The following is a 17,764-nucleotide window of genomic DNA, read 5'->3' on the forward strand; positions in this document are numbered from 1 at the left end:
TATTGTATGTGGTTTGAGGTTTGAGCTCTGCCCTATAGAATTCTGTGGCTGCTGCCTGGACTCTAATCCTGTTTGTGCTGGCCTGATGGTCCCACAGTTCTCTGTACCACTCACCAATCACCAGTGACAATCTGTCCTTCTACCCTCCCTTCACTACCCTGACTCCTTTGACCATCTCCACACCCTTCCATTGTTTCCCTAGCTGGTCACCATGTTCTGCTTATGTCATTATCTATCCAGACCATCCATCTGTCTGTCTGTCTGTCGATTTGTCCATCCACTCATCCATCCATCCATCCACCCATCCATCCATCCATCCATCCATCCATCCATTCGTCCATCCACCCACCCATCTATCTATCCATCCATCTGTCCATCCACTTACCCATCCATCCATCCATCCATCCATCCATCCATCCATCCATCCATCCATCCATCTACCCATCCATCCTTCCATTCATCCATTCATTCATCCATCTATCCACTTATCCATCCACTCATCCATCTAAACACCTTCATCTATCCACATGCCTATCTGTCCATCCATTCATCACTTCACTTCCTCATTCACCCCCCAGATCTTCTCTCATTCACTTCCACTCATCACTCATTCACCTCCCCTACGCATTCACCTATTTTTCTCTTAACCCCCACCACATACCCATCTACCAGCTCATCCAAGATGCTTGCTAAAAACAATTTATGAAGAATATGAAGAAGAGAGTGGTTTAGGGTAGAGTTCAGGAGGAAACCCAGCATCAGAGGTCAGAATAAGGCATGGGGGACCATGTGGACCACACGGCTGGGCAGGGTCCATCCATCCCCTCACTTAACCACCCACGGTAACATTGTGTCTCTTCACGTGTAAAGCTTCTGAGTAGCTTGGGTATGGGAGATGCAGATTGTTCTGCTTCAAGACCTATTTGAAATAGCCTCAGGCACACCCTCTTTTCCCTTCTGTGGGGAAGATGGTCAGAAGGGCAGGCAGATGACAATGAGCTGGGCTTGGCCCATGGAGGTACCTGCTGGTGGGCTCAGGGATGCCTGAGCCTTTGTCTTTGGCCCTGGGCCTTGCATCTGTCTCTCACAGTTCCAGGTCCTCAGGACAGAGCTGTGATCACCAGGCTAGGGCTCCCCAGGAGGGAGCTCAATGCGCCCACCGTCCCTATGTCATGCTCTTGGATGCAGCTTCATGCCAACATTATGTTCTCTCGTTGCATCTGGCCAGTGCAGAGCAGCCCTCTCTGTCACTCACTGGCTAACCTCTGCGGAGCAGACAGTGCATCCCAGGGCCAGGAGACCCAAAGAGATGGTGCTGACACAGCTAAGGACACTGCAATCAGATGACACAGCCTCATCTATCTCAACCTAGGCTAGCACTTTCTATGGCTCCAGATTAGTAAGAAGCCCCCATTAGGCATGGTCCTGTCCCACTGAAGGGCACCCAGGTGATGAAGACTCAGACTCATTCATTCATCTGCCCCACCCCCTCCACTCCCCACCCATCTGGCCATCCATCCATTCATCTATACCCCACGTGCCCCCCCATCCTGTCATTCATCCATTCCTCCCTCTCTCCCTCCTTTACTTCTCCATCTTTATCATCTTTTGAGCCCCTGTTGCTTTCCTGGATCCAGTGGGCTCAGCCACCCATTGGCCGTGTTGGCTTAGTTCCAAGTGCTGACCAACCACCCCAGTTTCAGAGACGGAGATGGGAAGCCGGGAGGCCTTGTCACTGGGCACAGAGGCTGAACTGCCCAATAGCCTGCCGGGAGATGACCAGGATGAGTGCCTGATGCTCCCTGGGGAGCTTTGCCAGCATCTTTGCATCAACACTGTTGGCTCCTACCGCTGTGCCTGCTTCCCTGGATTCGAGCTGCAGGGTGATGGCCGCACCTGCCGCCCAGGTAAGCTGTAGGCAGCCCAGGGACAGACTTGTCCTGCCAATGGAGGTGGCCTTCCCGGGCTACCTCTCTTCCTGCTGCCCCTGGGTTGATGCTGGCAGAAGCCAGAGTAGGCTCCTAGCTCTGGGAATTCTGAAGACTGCCTGGAGCTCCCTTTGAAGACAGGCCTGGAGCAGGCTCAGGCTTCAGAGACCCTCAGCAGGCCTAGCTATAGCCCCAGCACTAGGGCTTTCTCTATGTCAGCTGTATGGGGGAACTGTTTTCTAATCTAGACAACCCCCATTTCTTCCTTCACTCTTTTGCCTTTTCCTAATATCTGTGAGATAGCTCTTCCCTAATGTGTGTCCATACCCTAAGCCTCAGTATTCTCCCTTATGAATGAGCAAAGGGAGTGTCAGTGAGGGCATCAGTCAGTGCTTGGTGTGGTTGCCTGTGAGTATTCAAGCCCTTGCAGAAGATATGAGCCCTACCGTATGCTCTACCTACAACAGATGGAGGTGCCCCACAGTTGGACACTGCACGAGAGTCTGCACCGAGGTCTGAGTCTGCCCAGGTATCTCCCAACACCATCCCCCTGCCAGTGCCACAGCCCAATACCTGCAAAGGTGAGTGGAAAGGTGGCCCTTCTGCAGGGCCTGAGCTGCAGGGATCTGGACCGTGTGGTGTGGTAGGCTCTAAGGCTGGGTGGGTGCAAGTTGGTCCAGGCTATCTGGTGCCTCTGCTTTGTGAAAGGGCCTGCCTGGTGATCACTGAGGAGGAGGTGGCATCAGGGGATTCTGGGACTCTAGGTGACCCTGGTCAAGGAGGATCACCTGCTGTCTCCTTCCTATAAAACCAAGTCTTCACTCAGGAATGCTGGGAAGTCTTCCCTTCCTCCTTCTGCTTTGTCCTCAGTGTCCTCGCTGGCACTGGAGGGATGGATCGACATCTGAGTGGTGTGTGGGAGGAACCCAAAATATTGTCCCCTGTGCCAGCAGGGACTAGCGTCATTTACTGGGGACCCTGTGAAAAGGCACAGGCATGGGGCTCTCATCTTTTCACACCTCTGCCTCCCTGGGCCTCTATGGAAACCCCAACCCATACCTCAGAGATGGGGGGTGAGCAGTGTGGCCAGGATTTATGTATTCTGATTCCGGGAATTTTTCCTCAGACAATGGGCCCTGCCGGCAGGTGTGTCGCGTTATTGGCGACACAGCCATGTGCTCCTGCTTCCCTGGCTACGCCATCATGGCAGATGGTGTGTCCTGTGAAGGTGAGTACTGTGGGGTTACCCTCTAAGCTTTGAAGATCTGGTTGGCCTGTGGTGAGAGCTTAGGGCAGGGGAGACCAGGACTTCAAACTCACCCCGATCATGAGCTTCAGCTGTTGGTTTCAGTAGGTGGTTCCCTCTGGTGTCACTGAACCCTTGGTATTGGCCCTCCATGCTGCTCCAGAGCTCTGGGCTCCTGTCTGGCTGCTTTGGTGCTTTCTAAGGACTGAATGCTTCCCAGAACTGAATGTGTGCCCACGTCACCTGAAGGCCCATTGGACACAGATTCCTGGGAATTCTGCTGGCCTCTCAGACAACCTGATTAGGGGTCCGGATAAGCTTTGAACTTGTGTTCTAACCAGGACCCATGCCAGATAAGGACCATTCTCAACTCACTGCTCCCTGAGGGATGGTGTGATCTGCAAGACTGAGCTTGCTTTGTGATCTCTGAGTTCATCCATGCTCCAGCCCAAGGTGGAGAAAGAGAGAAGGGAGCAATGTGTCACAGTGTCAGGGACAGTATCCAGAAATGATCTTTCCTTCCCCACTCCTACCTCACGTGCCTGCAGTGGGGAGAAGGGTCTCGGTCAAGGAGGGAGAGTTGACATTAGTGACAGTGAGCTTCTCTGCCCTTCACAAACACATCAGGAGTGATGGTCACATAGCCCTTCCCCTTTACCCCAGTGACCAGCATAGGTGAGGGTATGTCTCAGTGGGGCCACCATGGGTTAGGACCTCTCAGTACACAGTATACAGTGGGAACAGTGGCTCTGGCATCTACCAGTTGGCTTCCTCAGTGAGTTTGGTTTGAACCAGTTTGAAGGGTCCTAGGACCTTTTCCCTCCTGTCTTGTCAGAAGCTGATAGTCAAGTCCACGATATGTATGGCCCAGGCTCAGAAGACATGGTCTGAATATCTGTGTATAATGATCGAGTCTGTCCAAAAGGATGCCCACATTCTTCTCTGAACCTCAAATTCCAAGTCTAATCACTAGAGACTCAGTTTGTACATGAGTGATACCCTCTAGTGAGTCCAGAGAAGGCACTAAAGCACATAGCACAGTGACAACTGGCTGGCCTTTCTCTCTGTCTGATGGCGGAGACAACAGGCCCAGGGGACAAGTTGTTCTCTGGGCTCTGATTCTTCCCAGGGCTCTGGAGACTGAGAAAAGTATCTTGGTTCAAAAGTCTTCAGATCTAACCCCTCTCAGGGACCTGCTGCCAGAGGCCCAGTATACTGCCTCTGCCTGCCACCCCTGCAGCACTCCAGCAGGAAGATCTGAGGGGCGCAAGCCAGAGGTTACAAAGGCACACCTGTGAGGGAGTAGACAGCTCCCACACAGGAGGAGGCCTGCCTCTCTTTGTTCTCAGGAATAATCACAGGAATTCCCAGCTGGGACAGCCTGAGGATTTTTAAAAATATTTCCAGATTTGAGTCTCTGGAGAAACTTCATACAGCTTCTCATGGAGGCCCTTTTGTATAGCCCTTAGCCTGGCTGCCTCGGGGTCTCCTCATCCCCTCTGTGAATGCTACTGGCCTGTACCCCAGAGCCCTCGAAACGAAGCTTGAGAGCCTTCTGTTGCTGTTTCCTTGGTTACTGCAGACTTGGGCATTACAGAGATGGCCTGAGGCAGCTTGCTGCCCGTGGTATTACTGGGGGCTGGCTGCTTGTCCTCTCTGAGTCTCTCTCCTCTGCCCTTACTGGGCAGCAGGGGCAGCTCTAATATCTTTTTGACTTTTACAAACTCAACTTGGGTTCAAGGTCCAGCTGTCCCCTGACATGCACACACAGGCTCTTTACCCCTCTTCCAGCACACACGGGTTCTTTACCTATCCCCAGCTGCCCCTGGCAGCCACACCTCTCTAACAGCCTTCTGTTTTTCCTTCCGTGGTTGTCATTAGACCAAGACGAGTGTTTGATGGGCACTCACGATTGTAGCTGGAAACAGTTCTGTGTGAACACCCTGGGATCCTTCTACTGTGTCAACCACACAGTGCTGTGTGCAGAGGGTTATATCCTCAACGCACATAGGAAGTGTGTGGGTAAGCTGGAGCCCCTGTCTGCCGCCCACGTCACGGCTGTCTGCTCTGCTCCACGCCAACCCACCACATAGTGCCACATGCTAAAGGGCCAACCCTTTGCATGTGAGTTTCCACACAGCAGCCTGCTGAGCTCTGTGTCACGCCCTCGTGTCCTGGTGTCTTGTCCCGCTTGTTCTCCGTGGCTGTGTTCCCAGATATGCTCGTGACTCAGAAAGCTAAAGGGATAGATATCTCAGTGATGGGTCAGAAACGGGAAGGCCAGATGTGGACGGCAGGGTCATGCAGCAATGTGGAGGCAGGGAGGCCTGGATGGGAAGCAGGACCCCAGTGGCTCTGGACCTTGTCTTTTCTTAGCTATTGGAAGCTGGTGACAGCTATGAGGGTTGTGGTGTATGTGCAATGTGCACATAGTCTGGATCATGCAGCCTGTTACCTCGGCCACTTAGATTGCCTGTGGACTTATCTGGAATCTCCTGAGAGGCAAGTAGATCGTACTGATCCAGCACACCCAGTTCAGCGTCCATCTGCTGAGCAAATGGCACTTTCCCCTCTGAGTCTTCCCTCAATGAACAGGGAAGATGTGAGCCCCGTCAACCTGCACATGGCTGGGCCTCTTGTCTATCTATGCCTATATAGGCTGGTGCTGGGATTCTGGAGTTCTGGGGACAAGGAAGGACCCCATACTGCCTTGTGTCTAGGTTACTTGGTATTTTGAAGGGGAAAAAATATCCCTGGCTTCCTGCACCTCAGAGATAACACAGTAGAGGAGAAGTTGGGCAGATTGGTTGGTACAGTGATAGGGACAGACGCAAAGGGTGATCTCACTCTTCCCAATGGCACCCAGGGGAGGAGGAATATCTCCACCTTTTCCCAAGGATGGGCAGGACTTGGAGATGGGGAAAGGCACAAAGCAGAAAGGAGACAGCAGGGACAAAGGTGTGGAGGTGGGAACAGGGTACACAGTGCTCAGGGCTTGCAGCCAGAGTCCTGTCTGTCTTGCCTTTGCTTGGGGACCATGTCCAGCCTGGACATGCCCTCTTCCTACCCTGCTGGACAGCAGCGCTGGCCTACATGTTTGCCTAGCTGCACCCACGGTACAACATGGCCCTCCTGACGTGCTTGCCGGTGGTGGCAGCTCCTCCTGTGTGGGCTGGGTCTGTGTGTGCGTGTTGGGAGGCATGTGCGCCCCTTCTCAGGATGTCCCCCCACTTGCCACTCCCTGGCTTGGCAGCTAAGACCTATGCCGCAGGTTCCTTAGCAGCTGAAAGATGAGCCTGAGGATGAGAAAGCCAAGACACATTCCATTCAGCAAGATTTATGAACACACTCTGTGTTTCTTCCCTCTTTATTCTGCACAAGCTATCAGCCACTCTCCTCCTGCTTCAAGCAAACATCACTCGGGGACTTGGGGGTTCCCCAGTTGCTCCACTCAGGTATGGTAACCCAGACAGGGGAGGAACAGGATTAGGCTGGGATGAAGTTTGGCTTCACTGAAGTCCATAACCCCCCGAGCCTTAGTTTCCCCTCCATGAAAGAGGAAGATGATGACATTTGCCCCAGAAGGCCACTGTGGAGGTCAGGTGCATTAGTCCCTGTGAGCAACTCTGGCAGGGTCTCCTGAGCTACTCAGGCCTAGAAGCTGGGGACAGCACTGACTGTGGCCTCTGCCAGGGCCCCTTGTGTGTTTTATTCTTAAGAAAGTTCCCCATCTGAGCTGGACTGCAGGGAGTGGGGATGGCACAGCCTCAGCTCTGGGGCCTCTCTACAAAGGGAAGCTGGCAGTGAGAGAAGGCCGTAGCTCAGAGCAAGCACCCTGGATTCTGTCTTTGCTGGCTGCATAATTCCATTCAGTGAATCCCTCTGGGGAGAGAGATCTCCTCATCTGTGAAATGGCCATCCCTGTTTTACATGGCAGTGAGTCTGATCAGTTCTTACAGCTTTCTGACCCCCAGAGATCCTCTGTGAGTGGTGGGTCTGGTCATTTAATACTCTGAGGCCTCTTAGCTGTGGGAAACTCTGGGGTCCTTGCTGCCTGCCTCCCTGTGCCTATCTAGCGGTACATCAGATGTCTTTGTGGTGACCTCCATGGCAAGCTTGACTCAAAACTGTCCCTTCCCTATCCCCATTCCTGTCTATGCCACCTCTGGCTGGAAGGGTCTCTTCTCTACCCCCACTTTCTTACCTGGTCCTCGGTCATTCTCATAGATTCAATTCAAATGAATCTATGAGCTGAGAAGCAGCTGGCATTGCAGGACCCGGGCAGATAGCACTAGGATCTGAACCCCAGGGACCCCTCTTCATCTGTGTCTCCACCTGCCTGCCTTGAAGCGGCCACCTTGTCAGAGCCTATGCTGGCCCACTGTGTGGCACAGGGGCATGGCGGAGAATAAGCACTGACCAAGTAAGCTGTGCCTAGTGCTATTACCTGCCAGTTACAGGCAGAAGAGGCAGGGCTGGGTGGAGCTTTGAAGGGTCCTTAGCCCTAGCCCAGAGGCAATTACGGGTTGTGACCTCTGCTGCCTTTTGCCTTAATCTCCCCATTCCCAGTTGCTCATCCCTAGAGTGCCCCAATGTCTGTCCTTGGCCTCTTTTTCACGTACTTATTCCCTCAAGCCACCCGACTGCTCTTTTTGGCTGCTTCAGAGAGCCAGAAGTGGGGGGGGGGCTAGCCCTGTGAGCCCAGAGGGAGGTCACTAGCTATATCCTAGCCCCCAAAAACTCCAGGACCTTCCTCAAAACACCTGCTCGCCAGGCCACCCACCCCAGGTGCTGGCATCTATCCAGCTGCTCAGCCCAAAGCTTTCCTGATCTCCTGGTATCCTTACCTTCCTCTCTGCCCTCTGTGGGTCTGGCTGCATCTGCTTCCACTCAGTGTACCAGCCACCATCCCTCAGTGGCTAAACTACATCTCCTCCTAGTCTGTTCACCAGCTCCAAGTAGGGTGCCTGCCCTCACTCGTACACCAGGAGCCGTCTATGGTTCCCGTCCTCTCCTTGATGTAACCTCATCCGCTCACATTTTCTTCTCTCCTCTACAGCCACACCTGCCTCTGGGTTGGTCCTGAACCTGCCTGGGCTGTCATATAACTGTTCCTTCTGCCTGGACTGTCAGAGCGACTCCTGCTGTCACCTCTTCACCTTCCTACTCAGATGTCCGTCTTCTGACAGTGCTCCTCGCCCCTGCCTTAAACTTGCTTGCCCTGTCTCCACCTCAGCCCACCTTCCTCCTGCTGTGGTCCCCGTAGTCCCTTCTGAGCAACCTCATTGCATATGCAAGCATCTCCAAGCATCTGCTCCAAGGGCAGGCATTTCTGACTTGTTCACTTACCCATCCCTCTTGCCAAGAGCCCTGCTTGGCACATAGAGGGGTGTGATAAATCTTTGTTGAATGAAGGGATACTTGGATAAGGGGACATCAGCTTCATGCTTCTCCCTGCATGGTGAGTACCTGAGGTCAGAGCCTGGTGCTTCCTGTTTCCTGGTGCCTGGTTGTGCTAGACCCATGTACCTGGAGCCCCTGCAGGCCCTGACAGCTGCCTCAATCTCCACACAGACATCAATGAGTGTGTGACGGACCTGCACACGTGCACCCGGGCCGAGCACTGCGTGAACACGCCAGGCTCCTTCCAATGCTACAAGGCTCTTACCTGTGAGCCAGGATACGTTCTCACAGATGGCGAGTGCACCGGTAAGAAAGTGCTGAACCCCACGTCTGCTCCCTAGGCTAACTGCACCACAGGGATGTGCATCTAGAAAGGCTCTCAGAAAGGTGACGGTGTAGAGACAATGGGAGATAGGAGGCTACCTAGAAAGGTGGGCATAGGGAACAGCAAGCACAGAGGCCCATGGCATGAAGGAAAGATCGTGGCAAAGGCCCCAGGTGTGAGCCTCTGTGCTCCAGTGGTGTGTGTGACTTGACCTTGGGATACAGTCTCATACATTTCTGTCTGCTTCTCACCAATGTGGTGTGATGGGTGATAAGGAGCCAGACTGCCTGGCATTCTGTAGCAATGGAAGCTTGCCTGTGTCTCAGTTTTCTCCTCCATAAAGTGGGGGCCAGTCACAGGATGTACTTCTTGTGTTGCTGTGAGGATGGGGTAAATTTAATTTCTCCATGTGCTTTGAATAGTGACAGGGATCGTGGAGAAGTTTGGGGTGTGTGTAAGTTATGACATTTTTACTCCTGGGACATGGGCCTTCCCAGTGACTCCACTCTGCCACCTTACTGGGATGCAGACCTTTGTGGCTGATGAGGTTACAAGGGTGTGAGGCTGGGAAGTGTGGCAGGGCTGCTGGCTGTGAGGGTGGGGCCTCCTGCCTCCTGTCCCTGATGCCCAGCTTCTGTGTGGCAGACGTGGACGAGTGCGTGACAGGCACGCACAACTGCCAGGCAGGCTTCTCATGCCAGAACACCAAGGGTTCCTTCTACTGCCAGGCCCGGCAGCGCTGCATGGATGGCTTCTTGCAGGATCCCGAGGGCAATTGCGTAGGTAAGCAGGCTGCGCCTGTGGCTCCTCGGGTCCTGCAGGCTTCACAGCCCTGGTGGGTATATCTTGTTGCTCCCTTCTCCCACCCTCAACGTCTCCACCCATTGAGAGGGTATGTGGGGCATGTGCAAAAGGGTAGCTGCTCTGCTCACCTTGGAGCTGTTTCTTTCAGGGACTCAGTTTACCTACTTGTGGGGCCAAACTGGAAGGTTGCAGATCATGTGTTTTGACCCAGCTGACAGAAAGAACTGTCTGGGATACAATGTTACAGAGTTCCCGACTGAAGTGAAACCTACAGTTGCTGGGATACAATGTTACAGGGTTCCTGACTGAACTGAAACCCACAGTTGCCATCACTGTCCAAGACCACTCTGAGACTCTCTAAATTAGCTCCATGCCTCTGTTGAAATAAGTGTGTGACAGATGCTGGCCTCATTGTCCTTGGAACATCTGAAATGTCACTCACTCCTTCCAAACAGCCAGGGCATACCATGTCCCCAGAACACAGGTGGCAGAGGGGACAGTGGCACAGAGAGAGACAGAGCTGGCACCATTTCCTGAGTACCTACTATGCTCCAGGATTCTATGGGGGCAGCCATACCGTCTGCTGAACTGTTTAGTGGGAAGGAGATCAAATAGGTAGCCATGTTCATAAAAACACCAGGAATTCATTTATACTTTGATAAATAATAATAAAACAACAACAACAACAACAATAAAAAACCATGACCAGCCTTGCCTTCCCCTTGCTTTAGCTATTCCATTGGACAGATGTGTAGAGACTATAGTCAATCCAGTGTCTGTGGCTTTTGGGACTGTCAAGTGCCAGGGTTCAGGGGTGATACAGTCTAGGCCTAAAGCCCAGAGCTGGTCAGATGAGCGGAGGAGGGGCAAGCCAGGCTTCCCATTACCTTGTCGCTTCTGCAGACATCAATGAGTGCACATCGTTACTGGAGCCTTGCCGCTCAGGATTCAGCTGCATCAACACGGTGGGCTCCTACACGTGTCAGAGGAACCCACTGGTCTGCAGGCGTGGTTACCATGCTAACGAGGAGGGCTCTGAATGCGTGGGTAAGGTTGGAGCCTCCCTGCATCCTCACAGCCTCCCCATTTCCTCTCTGCCCAAGAGGCCCTATAGAGGGGTCATCTGGACCTCAGGATGTCTTGCTTGCCTACCTCACAGATGTGAATGAGTGTGAGACAGGTGTGCACCGCTGTGGTGAGGGCCAATTGTGTTACAACCTCCCTGGATCCTACCGCTGTGACTGCAAGCCCGGCTTCCAGAGGGATGCATTTGGCAGGACCTGCATTGGTATGGGATACTGGAGTCTGGGATCCCCTGGGAACAAAGAGTCTACCCGCCTGGACCTCTCCAGCTCTCTGGCCTGGACCTCCACAGATGGCTGTCCCCAAGTTACCCCCTCTCCTCTGATTCCATGCTGTAGCCCCCTTACTGCCTTGTCCTCCTGTGCCTCTGCACTCTGCTACATTCCCTGCTGCCTGCCCACTCTGTGCCTGCTGCTCATTGTCTCCCCTGCAGATGTGAATGAATGCTGGATCTCGCCGGGTCGCCTGTGCCAGCACACATGTGAGAACACACCGGGCTCCTACCGCTGCTCCTGTGCTGCTGGCTTCCTTTTGGCTGCAGATGGCAAGCATTGTGAAGGTACTGCCCACCCTGACTTCTGACCCCTGGCTTCTGACCCCATGCACCTAGCTCCCGCTTAGAAGGACAGCCCCTGATTCCTGCTGTGATCATGGGGAGTTAGTTGCCAAGATGGCACAGGGCAACCAGGAGAGCTCAGGAGCTGTGAGGAAACAAGGGCCACATGGTTCCCAAGGATGATACCTCTGGGCAGTAAGGCCCAGAGCAGTCTAATTTTCTGGCTTTTCGGAAACAAGGAATTTCACTATGTATGTAAAATCAGCGGCTGTGTATACATGGTCGATGGCGTAAGCCTTGGAGTACACACTGAGATACACCAAGTGTGGGCACAGGCTGTGGTTCAAGTCTGTGAGGAGCTTGTAGCTGGGGAGGTGACATCACAGTGTTCCCTCAGATGCTAGTTCCCTAGTGCAGCTGGCTCAGGTCCACTAGGGCAGAAAGCTCTGAGGTGGCTCAGTGAGAAGCTGAGCTTCAACCGAGAAAGCAGGACATCTCTGCCCCATTTTCTTAACATAGTCTTCCTTGTTCTCCTGCATGTGGGACCAGTCTGCTGAGACCCCTGTGAGACCCCCAGTCCTTTGATCCTAGGGTGTGTATGTGGGGGGGGGTTGGCTATAGTGTGGGACCAGTCTGCTGATACCTCTGTGGGACCCCCAGTCCTTTGGTCCTAGGGTATGTATGTGGGGGGGTTGGCTATAGTGTGGGACAAGTCTGCTGAGACCTCTGTGGGACCCCCAGTCCTTTGGTCCTAGGGTATGTATGCGGGGGATTGGCTATAGTGTGGGACCAGTCTGCTGAGATCCCTGTGGGACTCCCAGTCTTTTGATCCTAGGGTGTGTATGTGGGGGGGGGTTGGCTATAGTGTGGGACAAGTCTGCTGATACCTCTGTGGAACCCCCAGTCCTTCTGTCCTGGGGTATGTGTGTGTGGGGTGTTGGCTATAGCAAGACACTAGGATAGTCACTCAGACCCACTAGTGTCATTATACTGTGGGCATGCCTCATAACCAGATTGGGTGTGGGCAGCTCGGAGCAGACAGGACCTCTGCCTCCCCAGCATTCTGCCTAGGCACCACTCTTAAGTTCACCTCTGTGCTCCCACTGGCTGTGTGTTGGAGACTCAGAGACGAATTTAGCATGGATTCTGCCAGCCAGCCACACATTGACACATGGCTCGTCTTTGTGAATGATATGAAGTTCAAGAGTTAGACACAGTTGGCTGTGGCTTGCCTCCTTTTGCATGCCCCTTGGGTTCTCTGCCTCAGCCACTGATGTTCCTTAAAAACCCTCAGCAAGCTCCCACCTCAGGACCTTTGCACACGTTGTGCCCACCACCTGCAGCCTCCTTTCCTAGATGGCCACGTGGCCCTGTCCCTCCGGTTACATCCTCCCTGACCATTTTACCTAAGGCTTCATCGCACATGCGACTGCTGTGAGACACCCCTTCCCATTGTTCTGAGGTGCTTTCCCCATGCCTCTTGGCGTACTTGGGCATGCTGACCACCTTGTTCGCCAGCCCCTCTCCTCCCCTCTTACAGGTGAAGACATTGTCTGCTTTCTTCATGGCCATTTCCCCAAGTCCAGTCTAATCGGACTGGCTAAGTGGGCAGATGCTCTGAGGAAGCCATGAAACTAGCTCTCATTTTCATCCTGCACCCGCCCCCACCTCAGCACAGTGTCAGCTCTTGGTGGCCCATTTTGTTCCTGGGTGACTCAAGTGTTCCAGGAGTTGTGTATTCCCAACAGGGTAGTGCCAGGCTTTGCCTTGGCTTGTCTTGGGGCCAGAAAATTTGTCCTTGCTGAGTGTCCTGCCTAGCCCCACCTTCCTCAAAGGGTAGCCAAAAGGATCTCCAAATAAAGATTCTTGTGAGTCAGCCTAGTCTGTTATATAGTCTGGGAGGGCTCACTATGATGAGGACACTGTCCCCACAGATGTGAATGAATGCGAGACTCGGCGCTGCAGCCAGGAGTGTGCCAACATCTACGGCTCCTATCAGTGCTACTGCCGCCAGGGCTACCAGTTGGCAGAGGATGGGCACACCTGCACAGGTGAGCCCCTCCCAGGACTCATCCCTTCCCTATATGCCAGGATCCCAGGGAATTTAGTGTGGGGTCTGAGTTCATATCCCAGTCCACGTTTTTCCTGCTGTGGGACCTTGAGTCTCTCCACTCTGACCTCAGGTTCCTTCTCTGCAAAATGAGATGATAACCCTGATCTCAATAGGAGTACATCGCCCAAGTAGGGCTGGCGCCTAAATAGCCCTTGGATGCCACTGTCCCTTAGTGGTGCACAGTCCTGTGAGGCACATTCCAGTTCTACTCCCCATCTTCTATGTGATTTGCTCCTACTACCTCAGGAGCCTTCTTGTCTTCCCTGGTTAACGGTCCCTGGGCTTCCTGGCTGTGCCTGTGGAAGGGTGAGGCTCACCAGCTGCCCCTCTCTGACAGACATCGATGAGTGTGCACAGGGCGCTGGCATTCTCTGTACCTTCCGCTGTGTCAACGTGCCCGGGAGCTACCAGTGTGCATGCCCAGAGCAGGGGTACACTATGATGGCCAACGGAAGGTCCTGCAAGGGTGAGTGACAGCCTCCACTCTGCCAGATACAGTCAGGCAGCTCTGTGTATGCCTCAGGCTTAGAGCTTTAGCACTAAGCCCACAACCCATGTGCTCAAAACAACTGTGTTCAGGGCAATGGTCCCTGTGTCCAGCCTGGGATGAGGAAGGCTATGGATTTCCTGCCACTCAAGCCAGCATAGAATCTTCCAGGCTTGGCCTTGAATCTGCACCCTACCCTGGTGTGAGGAGGCAGGGGACTGTCTATGAACATACTGGAAGGAGAGCCTCAGAGATCTGAGCTGTTGTCTTTAAATCTCTGCCAAACTGACAGGGGCCTATTGGGACAGAAAAGTGTGCTGTCCAGAGGCCCTGGTATAGGGAAGGAGTCCTAGGGAGGCCAACACTAGTCTGGTTCAGGTCGATATTCCCCTGCCACAGCTGTGTAGGTCAGGAAGTGGGGGAGGTGGCTCCTGGCACTGGGGACACAAGCCCTAGCTTCGGTAACTTGTCAGATTTGCTAGAGGTGACATCCCCAGGATGAAACAACAAGATCTGTGACTTTCATTGTTCCTCTGAACTGGATTCTAAGCTATGATTCTAAGGGACCTGGCCAGCCAGCAAGGCAAGGTGGCTGTGAGAGGGGCCTCGATTCCTCCTCAGGAGAGCCTTGGGACTTGGAGCCTGGGTGACCGTATGCAGCAAGCTGGTCTGTGAGTCTTGGTGGGGAGCTCTCCCTGCCCCCATGTGTCTTGAAGGAAAAGTGTTTTGGGCCTGGGTAGGGCAGGTAGGCAGCTCTGCATTCAGGTTGGTGGCTGTGGTGGCTGGCAGTTAGCTCAGCACCCCAGGCTGTGAACTTTATTCTGAGAAGCCAGCAGAGCTCCCTGCTGCTGTGCACCATGAGATGGAGCAGATGTCTCTGTATAGTCGTGAGCTGTGCTCCTAGGCTACACAGCTGCCCAGGACCCAGGCTTCCAGTGTTGGTGGGAGTGGTCCAGCCTGGGTTCCTAGGCCTTGAGGATTCTTCTAACAGCCCTACTCTTCCTTCCCAGACCTGGATGAGTGTGCACTGGGCACCCACAACTGCTCTGAGGCTGAGACCTGTCACAACATCCAGGGTAGTTTCCGCTGTCTGCGCTTCGATTGTCCACCAAACTATGTCCGTGTCTCAGAAACGTGAGTGCCCTCAGCCCTGGTGTGACCCAGGGCCCTGTACTGCCTCTGTGCCACAGGCTGAGGCAGGTGGTCCCTGCCAGGGCACCTCCCCCATAAAGCACTTTGAAAAGAAATAGAGAACTGCCCATGCTATAAAGAGGGCTGTCACCTCAAAGGGAGAAAGTTTGAACTACAGCCAGATATCAATGACCACAGCCCAGGAACATGGATTCAGGCTGACTCAAAAAAAAAAAAAACAAAACAAAACAAAAAACAAAAAACAAAAAACAGCCTGTTCATGAAAACAGTTTTATGAAGTTTCTAGGGTAACAAAACAAAGGTTTATAAATGAACACACTTGGGGTTGGGGATTTAGCTCAGTGGTAGAGCCCTTGCCTAGGAAGCGCAAGGCCCTGGGTTCGGTCCCCAGCTCCGGGAAAAAACACACACAAAAAAAATAATAAATGAACACACTTTTATTAAAAAAACACTGGTGGACACATGCAGGTTACACAAACTGGGGAAATCTCTTGGGTATTGTTTGGTAACCTTCCGGTTGGTGGAAGCTAGGAGTCTATTTATGCATTCCCAAAGGATTTACCTAATGACAGATGCAGGTCACACACAGAGAGGGGCAGTGGTGTCCATTAAGGGAGCTGACGATAATCTGACTACAGGATCTGTAACATTCCAACTCTCCAGAGTCATAACCAGTTAGTTAATCAGCCTCATAGAATCTTTAACACAGACGTAGTATTTGCTGGGAACTCCACACACACACACACACACACACACACACACACACACACACACACACACACACACACACTCACCACACAGCATTACCTACTGTGTAACAAACTCCCAGCATTTGACCCCTTACCATATATGCTCATCACCTCCTGGGGGTTTCTGGGAACCAGCAGCCAGAGCAGCCTCATCAGTGCAGCTTCATGGGACAGCAGCCATGTCTGGGCCTCCTGAGCCCATTATGAAACTGGCCTGCATTTGCGAGGTCTGGCCAGGCGACCAGTCATCAGGTTGTAGACTGACGCCTTAGTGTGACCCCTCGTCCAGCTCACTCCTCAGCCTCTCCAAGGGCTGCCTGGGCTGTGGCCTCCCTAGTGCGGGATACCAGATGTGTGAGCTGGTACTTAAAGGGACTTAACTCAGAAGTGAGAGCAGCCAGCGCTGCAACAGGACACAGGTTGGGTGTGGTTGCCAGCGGCTGCGCTGGGCAGGGGGCTGTGGGGAAGAAGGAAGGGGAAGAAAGGAAGGAACAAATATGGATGAAAAGAGCTGCTGACAGCCTGCCGGGATCTTGTGCCAGGCAGACCAACCACACCCTCACAGGAGACCATCTCACAGCTGTGGGATCTGAGGCCCAGAGGGGTAAAGTGACTTACTCGTGCCTGCTGGATTCCTCTGGGTAGAGCTTACATTTGCTCCACCCCACCCCCGGTCTACTGGTGCCTGAGCCAGCTGCTGGGGTCTGTCCCACATCTGGGGTGGGAAGGAGGGTCCCCAGCCATTGACCAAGCATCCTTCCCTCACAGGAAGTGCGAGCGCACCACGTGCCAGGATATCTCGGAGTGTCAAACCTCACCAGCTCGTATCACGCACTACCAGCTCAATTTCCAGACAGGCCTACTGGTACCTGCCCATATCTTCCGCATCGGCCCTGCTCCCGCCTTTGCTGGGGACACCATCTCACTGACCATCACCAAGGGTAACGAAGAGGGTTACTTTGTCACGCGCAGACTCAACGCCTACACTGGTGTGGTATCCCTGCAGCGGTCTGTTCTGGAGCCACGGGACTTTGCCCTGGACGTAGAGATGAAACTGTGGCGCCAGGGCTCTGTCACCACCTTCCTGGCCAAGATGTACATCTTCTTCACCACTGTTGCCCCGTAAGGTGACATGTCAGGCAATCCCTCCAAGTGGTGGGCGTCTGGGCTGTGGGCAGCCGTGCCACTCCTAAGTGGCTTTTTGCTGTGACTCTGTAACTTAACTTAATCATGCTGACCTGATTGGTCTTGAGTCTCTCCACCTTGGAGGGAGGGAAATGCACCCCAACAGGCACTGAGTACAGGCCAAGGTCTCCTGAGGCGGGATGATGGCTGGCAAACTGGAAACAGCCATAGGGGGCTTCTGAATGCCACTCCTCACCTATGGCTAAAGCTGACACTCCATTCCTGCTTCCACTGTGTTCTTCAATTAAAAAAAATCAGCTGTGCATGGTAGCACAGACCTTTAATCCCAGTACTGGAGAGGCAGAGGTAGGTAGATTTCTGGGAGTTCCGGGCTAACCTGGTCTACACTGGGAGTTCTAACCGGCCAGAGCTATATAGACCCTGTCTCAAAAAGGAAAAAAGAAAAAAAATAATTTTAAAAGTTTTTTTTGCCGTTGTTGTTTAATGATAAGAATAGTGCACATACATTATTAAAAATGATCAAATAGCACGAAAGGTCATTCAGCCTCTTTGTCTCCTTTCTTTCGTAAGACACTGAAGATTAACATCAGTCCTGGAATGTTACAGGGTCCCCAGCCTAACAGATAAGCTCAGAGTGGGAGCCACAGGTCAGCTAGTTGGCCTTTCCTATTATAATTCCTGCCTCTTCTCCTGCCCACACTGGCTCTGCCCTCTGCCTCCTTCTCCCAGATGTGGACTCGAGCTGCTTGTTCACCTTGGGTGTGGTGATGGC

The 17,764-nt window shown here is 53.2% G+C and overlaps 1 protein-coding gene across 2 annotated transcripts in view; it reads left to right on the forward strand.

The window, feature by feature from the left end:
• Window positions 1–17,531, forward strand: part of Fbln2 (fibulin 2) — a 59,567-nt gene extending 42,036 nt beyond the window's left edge. The window contains exons 6-18 of one of the 2 annotated variants that reach the window (NM_001100490.1): window positions 1,698–1,907; window positions 2,396–2,509; window positions 3,055–3,156; window positions 5,056–5,196; window positions 8,749–8,883; window positions 9,548–9,685; window positions 10,610–10,753; window positions 10,866–10,994; window positions 11,223–11,348; window positions 13,280–13,396; window positions 13,796–13,924; window positions 14,956–15,079; window positions 16,615–17,531. In NM_001100490.1, coding sequence (NP_001093960.1) covers window positions 1,698–1,907; window positions 2,396–2,509; window positions 3,055–3,156; window positions 5,056–5,196; window positions 8,749–8,883; window positions 9,548–9,685; window positions 10,610–10,753; window positions 10,866–10,994; window positions 11,223–11,348; window positions 13,280–13,396; window positions 13,796–13,924; window positions 14,956–15,079; window positions 16,615–16,972 — 1,967 coding nt within the window. In that variant the 3' untranslated portion in view covers window positions 16,973–17,531. The remainder of the gene's footprint in view (window positions 1–1,697; window positions 1,908–2,395; window positions 2,510–3,054; window positions 3,157–5,055; window positions 5,197–8,748; window positions 8,884–9,547; window positions 9,686–10,609; window positions 10,754–10,865; window positions 10,995–11,222; window positions 11,349–13,279; window positions 13,397–13,795; window positions 13,925–14,955; window positions 15,080–16,614) is intronic. The other variant, XM_006236924.4, reaches the window with a different exon arrangement.
• The last annotated feature ends 233 nt before the right edge of the window (window positions 17,532–17,764 follow it).

Source organism: Rattus norvegicus, chromosome 4 (assembly GCF_036323735.1).
Source record: "Rattus norvegicus strain BN/NHsdMcwi chromosome 4, GRCr8, whole genome shotgun sequence".
Lineage (NCBI taxonomy): Eukaryota > Metazoa > Chordata > Mammalia > Rodentia > Muridae > Rattus > Rattus norvegicus.